The sequence below is a fragment of the Coregonus clupeaformis genome, chromosome 18 (genome assembly GCF_020615455.1).
Source record: "Coregonus clupeaformis isolate EN_2021a chromosome 18, ASM2061545v1, whole genome shotgun sequence".
In the NCBI taxonomy this organism is placed as follows: Eukaryota; Metazoa; Chordata; class Actinopteri; order Salmoniformes; family Salmonidae; genus Coregonus; species Coregonus clupeaformis.
In genome coordinates, this window is record NC_059209.1 from 21,024,566 (window position 1) to 21,038,484 (window position 13,919).

The 13,919-nt window shown below is 42.6% G+C and overlaps 1 protein-coding gene across 1 annotated transcript; it reads left to right on the top strand.

Annotated features, from left to right (window-relative positions):
- Positions 1 to 187: 187 nt before the first annotated feature.
- On the top strand, positions 188 to 10,802 carry LOC121551979 (osteoclast-stimulating factor 1). The gene is made up of 10 exons (XM_041864664.2): positions 188 to 340; positions 6,785 to 6,831; positions 6,928 to 6,978; positions 7,251 to 7,314; positions 7,794 to 7,847; positions 8,089 to 8,196; positions 8,425 to 8,474; positions 8,783 to 8,861; positions 9,078 to 9,176; positions 9,694 to 10,802. The coding sequence occupies exons 1-10, from the start codon at positions 307 to 309 to the stop codon at positions 9,750 to 9,752; spliced, it is 645 nt and encodes a 214-aa protein (XP_041720598.1). The 5' UTR covers positions 188 to 306; the 3' UTR covers positions 9,753 to 10,802.
- Positions 10,803 to 13,919: the final 3,117 nt, after the last annotated feature.

The window sequence follows — 13,919 nt, forward strand, 5'->3', positions numbered from 1 at the left end:
AGCCATTTTTCAGGGCTGATAATATTTTTGCATTTAGCTGGGAAAAGCTAAAGCTTCTTGGTGTCTAGGCTATAATACAACACTATCCAATTATATTTACCTAGCTACTAGAACATATTTGACCAATATTTAACCAAAATAGTAGACATTTTTCTGTGGGCATGCGCACTGCTAGTTTTCCGCCTAGCAGGTTATGTCAGACAGTAGCCTACTTCCTTATTGGAAGTGAGAAAGTACCTCTTATTTTAGGACAGTAAGCAACGTTTTCAGAAAAGATACGGCGTAACTACTCTTTAAAGTCCAAAAATGTCCAAACCGCCTCCCAAGCCAGCCAAACCAGGTAAGTATTCGATTAACTGCGTGATAATTAGCTAGATAACGTTAAGCTAACTAGCTACTTCCTCTCCCGTCCGGCATCAAGCAAGTGTAACACACCTAGCGAGCGAACTAGCTAGCCAAATGCTTGACCAGTGATCTCCTTGAATAATTGAACATTTCAGTGAGATTTCAGTTGTCTCTGTCCTCTTCTCACCGTGGTCCTTCTGTGCGTAGTTATGTGGCCGCTATTGTCTAACTTTACGAAGTAGCTAGATCCAAAGTTAGCTAGTTAGATGTAGATCCCATGGCTAGGTCATCATGGCTAATGTGACTTCCCCATTTCACAGAAGTGTATGTCAGGCAATGGTTGCAGTCCCATCCCAAAGGCTTCCAGAATGTTGTGTGGAGTTGTTTTGCTTAAGCCAATGTTATACATTTTATATTGGTAGCTACATATTGCATATTGGTTCTGTCTACTGGAAATCTGCCCCCCAGTATATGTGTGAAATGCCACAACTGGTTGAACACGGCACCTGTATAATTACAACCAGTTAGCAAGACTGAGTTGCCTAGTTTCATTTAGCAGACGCTCTTATCCAGAACGACTTACAGGAGCAATTAGGCTTAAGTGCCTTGCTCAAGGGCACATCGACAGATTTTTCACCTAGTCGGCTCGGGGATTATAACCAGCGACCTTTCGGTTACTGGCACAACGCTCTTAACTACTAAGCTACCTGCCGTACTAGTTCTGACTAGTACGTGAACGCGGCATTAGAGATGTCGACGATGAGCATGACGTGTCTCCTATGTAACGCCCGGTATCCCAAAATATATCGTAAGGCTAAATTCATCGTTAGAACCTGTGTAGGAGCATAGCTAAATCGAGCTGTTTCCCAAAACCATCTTTATTAAAGTTGCACTTGAAAACGCTCGTAATCTAACGCCTGCCTCAGACCAGTCGTATAACAGCAACGTTCGTCTTTAGAAGCTTTTTGCCCTTCCACGTCACCTTATACACAGAAGATCTTCGCTAAACATACAACCATATGGTTTAACTGTCTCTTTGTGACCGCGGATAACTTCAGAACAAAGTTGACTACAAATACAAAGTTGCCAATGGGCGTATTCGATTATGCTGAGCCGCGGGGCACCGGGCTATGGCCCGTGACGTCAACGGGCAAAAGCAGTGAGTGAGGAGCGCTCATCTCAAATCAAATACAATTTTATTTGTCACATGCGCCGAATACAACAGGTGTAGCCCTTACCGTGAAATGCTTACTTACAAGCCCTTAACCAACAATGCAGTTTTAAGAAAATAGAGTTAAGAAAATATTTACTAAATAAACCAAAGTTTAAAAAAAAAAGTAACACAATAAAATAAAAAATGAGGCTATATACAGGGGGTACCGGTACCGAGTCAATGTGCAGGGGTACAAGTTAGTCGAGGTAATATGTACATGTAGGTAAGGGTAAAGGGACTATGCATAGATAATAAACAGCGTGTAGCAGCAGTGTAATTTTCTTTTTTGAAAGTAGTCTGGGTAGCCATTTTCATTAATTGTTCAGCAGTCTTATGGCTTGGGGGTAGAAGCTGTTAAGTAGCCTTTTCGACCTAGACTTGGCGCTCCGGCAACGCTTGCCGTGCGGTAGCAGAGAGAACAGTCTATGACTGGAGTCTTTGAAAAAATGTTGGGCCTCCCTCTGACACAGCCTAGTATAGAGGTCCTGGATGGCATGAAGCTTGGACCCAGTGATGTACTGGGCCGTACGCACTACCCTCTGTAGCGCCTTACGGTCGGATGCCGAGCAGTTGCCATACCAGGCGGGGATGTAACCGGTCAGGATGCTCTCGATGGTGCAGCTGTATAACTTTTTGAGGATCTGGGGACCCATGCCAAATATTTTCAGTCTCGAGGGGGAATAGACGTTGTCGTGCCCTCTTCACGACTGTCTTGGTGTGTTTGGACCATTATAGTTTGTTGGTGATGTGTACACCGAGGAATATGAAGCTCTCGACCCGCTCCACTACAGCCCCATCGATGTGAATGGGGGCGTGTTCAGCCCTCCTTTTCCTGTAGTCCATGATCAGCTCCTTTGTCTTGCTCACGTTGAGGGAGAGGTTGTTGTCCTGGCACCACACTGCCAGGTCTCTGACCTCCTCCCTATAGGCTGTCTCATCGTTGTCGGTGATCAGGCCTACCACTGTTGTGTCGTCAGCAAACTTAATGATGGTGTTGGAGTCGTGCTTGACCACGCAGTCGTGGGTGAACAGGGAGTACAGTAGGGGACTAAGCACGAACCCCTGACGGGCCCCTATGTTGAGGATCAGCGTGACAGATGTTGTTGCCTACCATTACCACCTGGGGGCGGCCTGTCAGGAAGTCCAGGATCCAGTTGCAGAGGGAGGTGTTTAGTCCCAGGGTCCTAAGCTTAGTGATGAGTTTTGTGGACACTATGGTGTTGAAGGCCGAGCTGTAGTCAATGAACAATAATCTGCGCCACTTGGTCATGACATCAACAAGGCAGCATATGGTGCAGGGCTCTTTTCCATAAAATATGTTTACATTTTCAAAATGTAAACATATTTTGGCTGCGGCTATATACATCGTATCAGTTCTCTCTGCGTGGTGTTTGGGGAAAGATGCATCATTAAACACGCGTAAGCCTAAGGTCCATTATACAGCTCTGCAAGCATTATAATGTCAAAATACGTTTGCTACAGTGGATTTTGACTGGAGGTGGCACCTACTCTTGACAACGCTTCGCACCAACACTTCGCTTAACATTTGCATAAAGTAGAGCTCAACTTTTTCTACTGCTCCGCTAGCAGGGTTCTCGCCGCTCACCTTCCCCCGCACATTTCTCCACGTGCCCTCATTGAAAATGAATGGGGGTGGCACTTCTCCTGCTGAATTCGCTGTTAGTGAAAACCCTACGTTACTCACCAAATATGGAGTTTCGCAGAGCAATTATCTTCATTTACTCCCATTACGGCAGGAATGTACTTCCAAAAAATGTCTATATACAGTGGGGAGAACAAGTATTTGATACACTGCCGATTTTGCAGATTTTCCTACTTACAAAGCATGTAGAGGTCTGTAATTTTGATCAGAGGTACACTTCAACTGTGAGAGACGGAATCTAAAACAAAAATCCAGAAAATCACATTGTATGATTTTTAAGTAATTAATTTTCATTTTATTGCATGACATAACTATTTGATACATCAGAAAAGCAGAACTTAATATTTGGTACAGAAACCTTTGTTTGCAATTACAGAGATCATACGTTTCCTGTAGGTCTTGAGCAGGTTTGCACACACTGCAGCAGGGATTTTGGCCCACTCCTCCATACAGACCTTCTCCAGATCCTTCAGGTTTCGGGGCTGTCGCTGGGCAATACGGACTTTCAGCTCCCTCCAAAGATTTTCTATTGGGTTCAGGTCTGGAGACTGGCTAGGCCACTCCAGGACCTTGAGATGCTTCTTACGGAGCCACTCCTTAGTTGCCCTGGCTGTGTGTTTCGGGTTGTCATGCTGGAAGACCCAGCCACAACCCATCTTCAATGCTCTTACTGAGGGAAGGAGGTTGTTGGCCAAGATCTCGCGATACATGGCCCCATCCATCCTCCCCTCAATACGGTGCAGTCGTCCTGTCCCCTTTGCAGAAAAGCATCCCCAAAGAATGATGTTTCCACCTCCATGCTTCATGGTTGGGATGGTGTTCTTGGGATTGTACTCATCCTTCTTCTTCCTCCAAACACAGCGAGTGGAGTTTAGACCAAAAAGCTATATTTTTGTCTCATCAGACCACATGACCTTCTCCCATTCCTCCTCTGGATCATCCAGATGGTCATTGGCAAACTTCAGACGAGCCTGGACATGCGCTGGCTTGAGCAGGGGGACCTTGCGTGCGCTGCAGGATTTTAATCCATGACGGCGTAGTGTGTTACTAATGGTTTTCTTTGAGACTGTGGTCCCAGCTCTCTTCAGGTCATTGACCAGGTCCTGCCGTGTAGTTCTGGGCTGATCCTTCACCTTCCTCATGATCATTGATGCCCCACGAGGTGAGATCTTGCATGGAGCCCCAGACCGAGGGTGATTGACCGTCATCTTGAACTTCTTCCATTTTCTAATAATTGCACAAACAGTTGTTGCATTCTCACCAAGCTGCTTGCCTATTGTCCTGTAGCCCATCCCAGCCTTGTGCAGGTCTACAATTGTATCCCTGATGTCCTTACACAGCTCTCTGGTCTTGGCCATTGTGGAGAGGTTGGAGTCTGTTTGACTGAGTGTGTGGACAGGTGTCTTTTATACAGGTAACGAGTTCAAACAGGTGCAGTTAATACAGGTAATGAGTGGAGAACAGGAGGGCTTCTTAAAGAAAAACTAACAGGTCTGTGAGAGCCGGAATTCTTACTGGTTGGTAGGTGATCAAATACTTATGTCATGCAATAAAATGCAAATTAATTACTTTAAAATCATACAATGTGATTTCCTGGATTTTTGTTTTACATTCCGTCTCTCACAGTTGAAGTGTACCTATGATAAAAATTACAGACCACTACATGCTTTGTAAGTAGGAAAACCTGCAAAACCGGCAGTGTATCAAATACTTGTTCTCCCCACTGTATATATATATAAGCAACTGAAAAAATGGCTCTTCAGCACCTCCAATGTATTGAGCTGTTGTAAACTTCCGACCTGTGCGTGGCACGGATGAGTGATACAATGGAGGTGCCGAATAGGCTTTTTTTGGGTTGCTTGTACATTTTTATTTGGACATTTTTTGGAAGTACATACCGGCCGTAACGGGAGTAAATTAAGATAATTGCTCAGCGAAACTCTATATTTGGTGAGCAACGAAAGTATTTTAACATTATAACGCTTACAGAGCTGTCTAATAGGAGTTTGAATCAGAGCTCCTGGGCGTTAGAGGAGACACATCATACTCATCGTCAACATCTCTAACGCACAGATACTGGGGCACTGGAAACCCAGTGGTCTGCTATGCTTCCATGGTGGTAACATGCACAGAGCAGTTGATCCCTTGACATTTTAAAAACTCACTCACCAATGGTTTGCTTTTTGTTTTTCCAATTTTGCACCTTTTAATTTGAGATTGTTACAAACATGAAGACTGTCATTCTGATATAGACCTACCTTTTGTGGGTTTTTTCCTAAACCAGGAATGAACCATTCCTGAAATGCAGAGCAAAGCTGCTTAGCCCCCCCCACCCAGACTGTGAGGCTGAGTGTACTGTGGATGGGCTAGTCAGCACAGGCCCCAGAGTTTCACAGGGGCAGGATGGGGCCTGTAGAACCACTCTGGGAACAGAGCTGAATAGAGCAGGGTTTGTCTATGAACTCAACTGCAGCTTCTCACTGGAACAGTGTGTGGCTCAGTCAGGGTGTATACAGAGTGAAAATCTCTGGTGCATTTCCATACAGGATTTATCCCAGTGTTTTACCCTAAAGGCTCAGACTTTTCTGTTTCCATCTACGTGGGCCAGCACCCATGTCTCAACTGGGACATAGCTCCGGCGGACCTGCTCTCACTTGGGGCCAAAGCCAGGCCACTGGTACTTTTCAGCTTTCATTTACATAATGGCTAACTGTGAACTATAACGCCTTCTCACAAAGTGTTTTGATTATGCAGAGGTTGTTGATTCTGCTCTTCACAAGTCCTCACTGTTAGCCCTAGCTATGGCAACACAATTTCCCTAGGATAACATAAGGGTGTATACGTATAGAAGCATGCATACCCCTGTGTTTTCAAGTCCCCAATTGATTCCCATTTCTGCATAAACAGTGTTTCTTTAAGCCTGGGTCATGTTCATTTGATGTTTCTTATTGGACAAGAAGGCCTGGAGGTAGCCCCTCCCAGTTACACTCAGTTTTGTGCCTAATTATTATTATATTTTATTTTTTTACCTTTATTTAACTAGGCAAGTCAGTTATGCAGTTAAGAACAAATTCTTATTTAGAATGACGGCCTACACCGGCCAAACCCAGACGACGCTGGGCCAATTGTGCGCCACCCTATGGGACTCCCAATCACGGCCGGTTGTGATACAGCCTGGAATCGAACCAGGGGGTCTGTAGTGACACCTCAAGCACTGAGCCTTAGACCACTGCGCCACTCGGGAGGCCAATGAACACAACCCTGGTTTCTCTGTGCCTATGAACTAGTTTAGCTTTCTCTCAACACCACTCTGGTAACATACCACCCCTGGGATTGAGACAAGCTAGAACAGTGTGTCTTCAGGGGCCCTTAGGCCATGTAGCCTTGGAGTGTGTGGACGAGGACCCAATGTCTGCTGACTGTGTGAATGGATCTGATAGAACAAAATCTGAAATGTCGAAACATTTGTGTGATAGCCTGTCTGGATCTTTTTCTGTGTGATGCGCTGCACAGTTGTATAGATTCAAACTCATGTCCGTTTCCCTCTGTCTGTTCTCTCATAGGCCAGGTCAAGGTGTTCCGAGCCATGTTCACCTTTGACCCCCGAACGGTTAGTGTTTATTTTCCTAATGGTTCGTCTAGTCCCTTCACTTCGCCTCACACCAATCCAAATTAAAAATTGTATTTGTTTTTTTTTGCTTTTCAGCCAGATGAGCTCTTCTTTGAAGAGGGAGACATCTTGTATATCTCTGATACGGTAAGTTACTGTTAGCAGCCCTTTCTGTCCGCCTGTCCACTTTTCTCCCTTTCTCTCTTTTACTCATTTATTCTGTGTCTGTGGCCCTCTCTCTGTTTTTTTTTTCCCTCACCTTTTCCTCGATCCCCCACTTCTTTTTCCTCCTTCTCTTGTCTTTCCTGTATCCCATTCTCTTTTTCTCTTTCTCGTTTGTCTTTTCTCTCACCTCAGAGATACTGGATGCAAGCATTCTGTATTGCCATTGGCTCTCACTGCCTGTCTGTCATCCTTAGAGTGACAGCAATTGGTGGAAGGGAACCTGCAGGGGAAGAACTGGCCTCATCCCAAGCAATTATGGTGAGTAGACAAACCATAACACTGTATGTGATTGTCATATGGCTAGTTGCACAGTAAGGTTGAAGTTGTATCACAATAGAGGTGCCCATCCATGTTAGTAAATGCATTATTCCATCAACTTGTCTTTAGATGGAGAAAACCAGTTCTCTGTGTTTGATCATGTTGCCAAAACCTTTCTCTGTAGGCATTGTAGGCACCCCTTAATACCGGGGTCTCCAACCCTGTTCCTGGAGAGCTACCATCCTGTAGGTTCACTCCAACCCTAATCTAGCGCACCTGATTCTAATAATTAGCTGGTTGATAAGCTGAACCAGGTTAGTTACAACTGGGGTTGGAGCGAAAACATACAGGAAGGTAGCTCTCCAGGAACAGGGTTGTACACCCCTGCCTTAATAGATGAATGCCCTAACTATGGTTTTCAAAGGAGCATGTTGCTCTCTTGAAATCACTCTTTGCTGTCCGACTTCCTCAACCCACAGTGGCCGAGCAGGCAGAGTCCATTGACAACCCAATGCACGAGGCAGCTAAACGAGGTGAGTCACCAAAAGAGGCCTGCTGCGTCACTTACTCTTCCCAATTAGCAAATATTGTGCACCACACCACCAACAATCTAAACCTACTATATAGTCCAATAACAAACTCTACATTTTGATTGTTGTTTGTTTGCTATACACCTTCTATAACCTGTATGAATTTGAATGGTGTGATGCTTGCTTCATTTGCATACAGATGTTTATTTGTGTGTATTTACACTTTTGCGTCTGCGATTTGCAGGGAATCTGAGTTGGCTAAGGGAGTGTCTGGAGAACAAAGTGGGAATTAATGGACTGGACAAAGCTGGGAATACTGCCCTCTACTGGGGATGCCACGGAGGACACAAAGGTAACAGATCATCTACTACACACACACCTCAACACATGCATCGTTCACTCCGTGATATGCGAATACAGAATGCACAGACGCATGCACTCACTCATACATGCGCCGACGCGCACACACACTCAGCTTTTTTTCTTGAATGACAGAGCAAATGCATGTCAGCCTGCACACACATACACACACACACTGTTGTGAGATGAATGACAGTGTTATGTTGTGTTTTTGTGACAGATGTGGTGGAGATCTTGCTGGGGCAGTCTAGCGTTGAGTTGAACCAGCAGGTGAGAAGAACCGTTTACAATTTTGGAAAATGCGGTTTTAGGCAAATTGTTATGATTGATTTTTTTTTTTTTATGCGATTGATGCATACAGTATTAAAGTCTAAAGACTCTATTTAGACTCTTAAGTCCAGGACTAGATTAACTAAAAAAAATGTCTTTCAAAAGGGATTATTTTATTGAGCATGCATTTTAGTCCAGGACTAGGCTTAATCTGTGTCCTGGAAACTATCCCTATATGATGAGGATTATGCTATGATGTGATGGGTAAGGTCTTTGATTAACATGTGGGCTGTTCTGTTCCGCTGCAGAATAAACTGGGAGACACTGCGCTGCATGCTGCCGCCTGGAAGGGATACTCAGACATAGTGGAGATGTTACTGAATAAGAGTAAGTCCATCTACTTTTCATTTCAAGTTCCATATATATATTTTTTTGCTCTCTTTCCCAGTTTCGTTTCCCATCTCTGTGTGTGTATGAGCCAGGGTTGGGGTCAGTTCACAAATTGACTGACTTCCATTTAGAATTGACCACAACCCTGGTATGAGCATGTCTGGTTGTTTTTCATTTTCTATATTTGTGTTTATTTCTGTATTTGTGTTTCAGATGCCAGGATGGATATTAAGAACAACGAGAAGAAGCTGGCTCTGGAGATGGCCACCAATGCCCAGTGTGCCTCTCTCATCAAGAGGAAACAAGGAGGCAGTGAGTCATTTAGGCCAGAAGGTGGAAGCCTTACGCCATTTTGGGTCGGTTTCCCGGACACTGATAAAGCCCTAGTCCCGGGACTCAAAAGCGCTTTCAATGGGGAATCTCTATTGCACATGTTTCTTAGTCCATGACCAGGCTTAATCTGTATCTGGGAAACAGGCCCTTATTGTCACACAGTCAATCAGGTTGATTGACTGTTCATGATAATTTCTCATTTAGTCACGTTCATTTATATGCTTTGGTGCTTATTTTTCACCATGTTCATTTATAGATTTAACTTGCTAAGTAAGGCATTTCATGCATTTCAATAACACTACTAAGAATGCAAGATGCCAAAACGAGGAACCCCCAACAAAGAACTGTACAGTCCAGTCCATACTGGATTATAGTTGTACTTTTTCCCTCATGAGTCCCTAAATAGAGGAAATGTTTTTTAATTCCATGAAATGTAATTGAATCTCCTACCACTGTTACTGGCCTAAGCTTTTCCTTCCTATTTGTTCTATTACAGATATCACACGTACACACAGCAATGCCGATGAATACCTTGACGACGAAGACTCTGACTGATTCCCCCCTTTCGGAGTGGTCTATCTCAGGCCTGTCTCTCATGTGATGGGGGGAGTTTGGGGGTTGCAGTGTGGGACATTATTAGCTGGGTGGGGAGGGAGAAGGGGTTTTGATACATTCACATTTTTCCAAATATTTTCTGAACATTTGTTCAACATTATGAAAAGAATGGGTAATAAAATATATAATTAACAATGTGAATGGAACATGGAATTTATAAAACCTTAGGGCTGTGGAGAGGTGATCGGGTCGAGGAGGGAGAGACGTTGTCTTTATTATTAGATTCTAGTAGATGATTGGCTGTTCTAAGGGAACCAATAGCATGGGTTCCACTGTCCATCTCCGGGTGAGTCAGTGATTGCTGACACCAGAGAGATTGACATGCGATTATTTCCTACAAATATCTCCTGGATCAATCATCTCTACCATTGAAGGTGGTCTGAACCTACATCACAAGTGTTGCAGGAAGTGACCTCATGTTGAGTCTGTAAAAAATATATACAAAAATCTCTCTGCCACTAGTAAGCACTGGCTGGCACAGAGATGGCATGATACTGGAAATCATACTTTCCTTTGCTTTGTGTGTCTGTTAACTTAACTTCATGCTAAAAGTAACTTCATAGTCATTGTCAAAGCATTTTCTGCATTGTCAAATGTGAACCTTCAAATAACCAAGGGCTGGGTTTTACTGTCGCCAATCATTTCATCTCTCATGGAATACTGTAATATTAGGAGTGCTGTGCAAATCATTTAACCCCAATATTAATATATTCTCTTCACTGGTGATTTGTAAAGTGCCACTGCATTTTTTCCATTTCCTTTCTATCAGTCTTCATGTACTGTATGTTGTTCACACTGACCGCTGCTCCACTGAAAAGATATGTCACTAAAAGTGCCTTATGTGAAGCTGAAAAGATTGAATTTGTCTACAGGTGTCCATGTGATTGTGTCACCTGATCTGATGTCTTTCATAAAGATGTGTTCATTGATCTTTTCTGTCTAACTGCTTTGTCTGCCCTGTCAACTATCCAATAAAACTATTTTATGTAATGATTTGACCTACCTATGAAAGAGGGATGATGGGATTATTTTAGAGAAATAAAAATATGTTTGATTTTTGGATGGTAACAGAATGCACATTTAAATGACCCTGTCCCAGATATGTGTGCTGTGTTGCCAGATCCTATGGTCATTGTCATACCAAACATGGTTACAGGCTAAATGTCGATCACACCTGTGAAAATTATACATGAAGCTGAAGCTTGTACTGGGCCACAGAGGTACATACAACATTCGAATTAAGTGTCACAGAAGTTAAAAACACGAGATCTGATATCGCTTTATTACACTCGCCATTTACTAATTGCAGACTATTTAAAACTAGAATCCACAGTTGAAACAATAACAAAGCATATGCCCCGCCTCTGTTTTGGTAAAAAGCTGAGGGATGGGCCTGGAGAAATTAACCACTCAAATTCATAGACATAGCTATGGATGCAAGAACTGACCATCCATAATATCAACATTATAGTTTAGACCACGGTTTGAGGCCAAACAGATGTGTGCAACTATTATTAATTGTTTATTTGTTTGCAAATGCAACTGGGGCCATGTAAATAGTCTAATTGTTAGGCTACTCATTTTGAATCCATCGGCAGCACCTTGTGTGACCATAAAAGTCTGTGTGCAACCGGGCACAGTAAAATCATTGTTTTTTACAAATGTTACTGGGCTGCCCTAAATAGAAGGCCATTCACCATAGAATGATGCTTAATTGCCATGGTAATTTGGGACCGCCAGTCAATGAGCATTATGGGTAATGTAGCAATTTACAGATTTAAAAAATGCTTGCATAATTTACATTGTGGCAGCATGGTATCCCAAGGATACAGGGAATTCCAAAAAATATTAATTCAAAACACGGCGGAATATAAAGTTTACAGTGGCATGTAAGAGGACGACGTGCTTCTTTTGAGTATAATCATGACTCAGTTCCATTACATTAAACAAGAGTCATTGGACGAAGGTGTCTTCTGTAAGGGGAAGTTTTGTTAAGATCCCCGTCTGAACATTAACATGCATCGCTTGTGGTACGGTTTTGGAAGCATAACGACCTTATCTTTCATATGAGCGATAAATCATTTTCTAAAAACAAAAGGTTACATTGATACACACCTTGATAGGGTTAGTGTTCCCACACGGCCATATCTCCATGTTATGCGCTTATTTACAGAAGACAAGAGGTGACCACCTATGCTAATTAGCTATCTAGCATGCGCCGAACACCTGTGTGTAAGCGTAGCTCAGGAAGTGTAGTTTTGTTGGATGAAGGCACCCATAGCTGTATGGATCTGTGCAAAACTGCTACAGTACGTATCTTTTTTATTTGAAGGATTCTTTCTCGCTGATGAAAGATAAGGACCAGATGTTTTGAAAGCCGTATCGCAAGCAACGATTAATGAGGTTTCTAAACGTTAAAAGACAGTGTCGGGATTGTAGTTCAAATGAGGCAGTCGTGGGCGAAGCGAATGGCTGAGGACTGTAGGGAGAAGGCAGAATGCCATCTAGAGTTTGAGAGCTACCCCGCAGTTAGAGGCTTACAGGATTGTAATATAGATATTCAAGAATCAATGGGTATATATATCATTCATTTATAAGTCCAAAAATAGATGTTGTAAATGCGGATTCTAGCTTTATATTTATTTATTCTAAATTTTAATTTACTCATGATACACTTGCTAAAGTAGCAGACATCTTTGGATCTGGGGAGATCCTTCAAATAAATTAGGAAATTACTCAACTAGTCAAATGCTGCCAGTCTCCTAAATTAACATCCTAGAAGCATAGAACTAGAGCATGGAGTTTTTCCTAGGTAGGTTACACCGACAGAACTCCTGGTTGTAATAATGTCCCTTTGCTGGTATCCTTATGTTATGCCTTGGCATGTAATGTTAACTCTTTCCAACTATGAAATCAATAAATTTGTGTGGTATTTTTAAATAAAAAATATTGAAAAGAACTCTGTATTACATGCCACAAAATGTAGTTCAAAATAATTGATTGTGCTTGCTTCAGCTGTCTGAAAGCATGAATGGTTGTGCAAGAAATTTCAAACATTATGCCAATGTAGAATTCAGGCTGAACATATACACTGAACAAAAATATAAACGCAACATGTAAAGTGTTGGTTCCATGTTTCATGAGCTCAAATAAAAGATCCCAGATATTTTCTATACGTACAAAAATCTCTCTCAAATTTTGTGTACACATTTGTTGACATTCCTGTTAGTGAGAATTTCTCCTTTGCCAAGATAATCCATCCACCTGACAGGTGTGGCATATCAAGAAGCTGATTAAATAGCATGATCATTACACAGGTGCACAATAAAAGGCCACTCTAAAATGTGCAGTTTTGTCACACAACACAATGCCACAGATGTCTCAAGTTTTGAGGGAGTGTGCAATTGTCATGCTGACTGCAGGAATGTCCACCAGAGCTCTTGCCAGATCATTTAATATTAATTTCTCTACCATAAGCCACCTCCAATGTCATCCAACCGGCCTCACAACCACAGACCACGTGTAACCACACAAGCCCAGGATCTCCACATCCGGCTTCTTCACCTGCGGAATCGTCTGAGACCAGCCACCTGGACAGCTGATGAAACTGAGGAGTATTTCTGTCTGTAACAAAGCACTTTTGTGGGGAAAAACTCATTCTGACTGGCTAGGCCTGGCTCCTCAGTGGGTGGGCCTCCCTGGGACTGTGCCCCTGCCAATTCATGTGAAATCCATAGATTAGGGCCTAATTTATTTATTTCAATTTACTGATTTTCTTATATGAACTGTAACTCAGTAAAATCGTTAATTGTTGCATGTTGTGTTAATATTTTTCTTCAGTATACATCTGATTACTAAGTTGAATTTTGAATAAACAGGCCAACTGTATCACGGTGAGTAACATCTTTATTCAAAAAGGTGAATGAAATCCAACCCAGCTCATTCATTACATAACTCCTCATGGTACCTTCCAAAGCACAGAACCATGAACGCAAACTGCGGTTGTACGACATCTAATTGTCTATACAAAACAGAATGAGAAAATTAAATTAAAAAACAAACAGGATCTACAAGCCCCCATTTTCAGTGGCCAGATTGTAGTGTAGT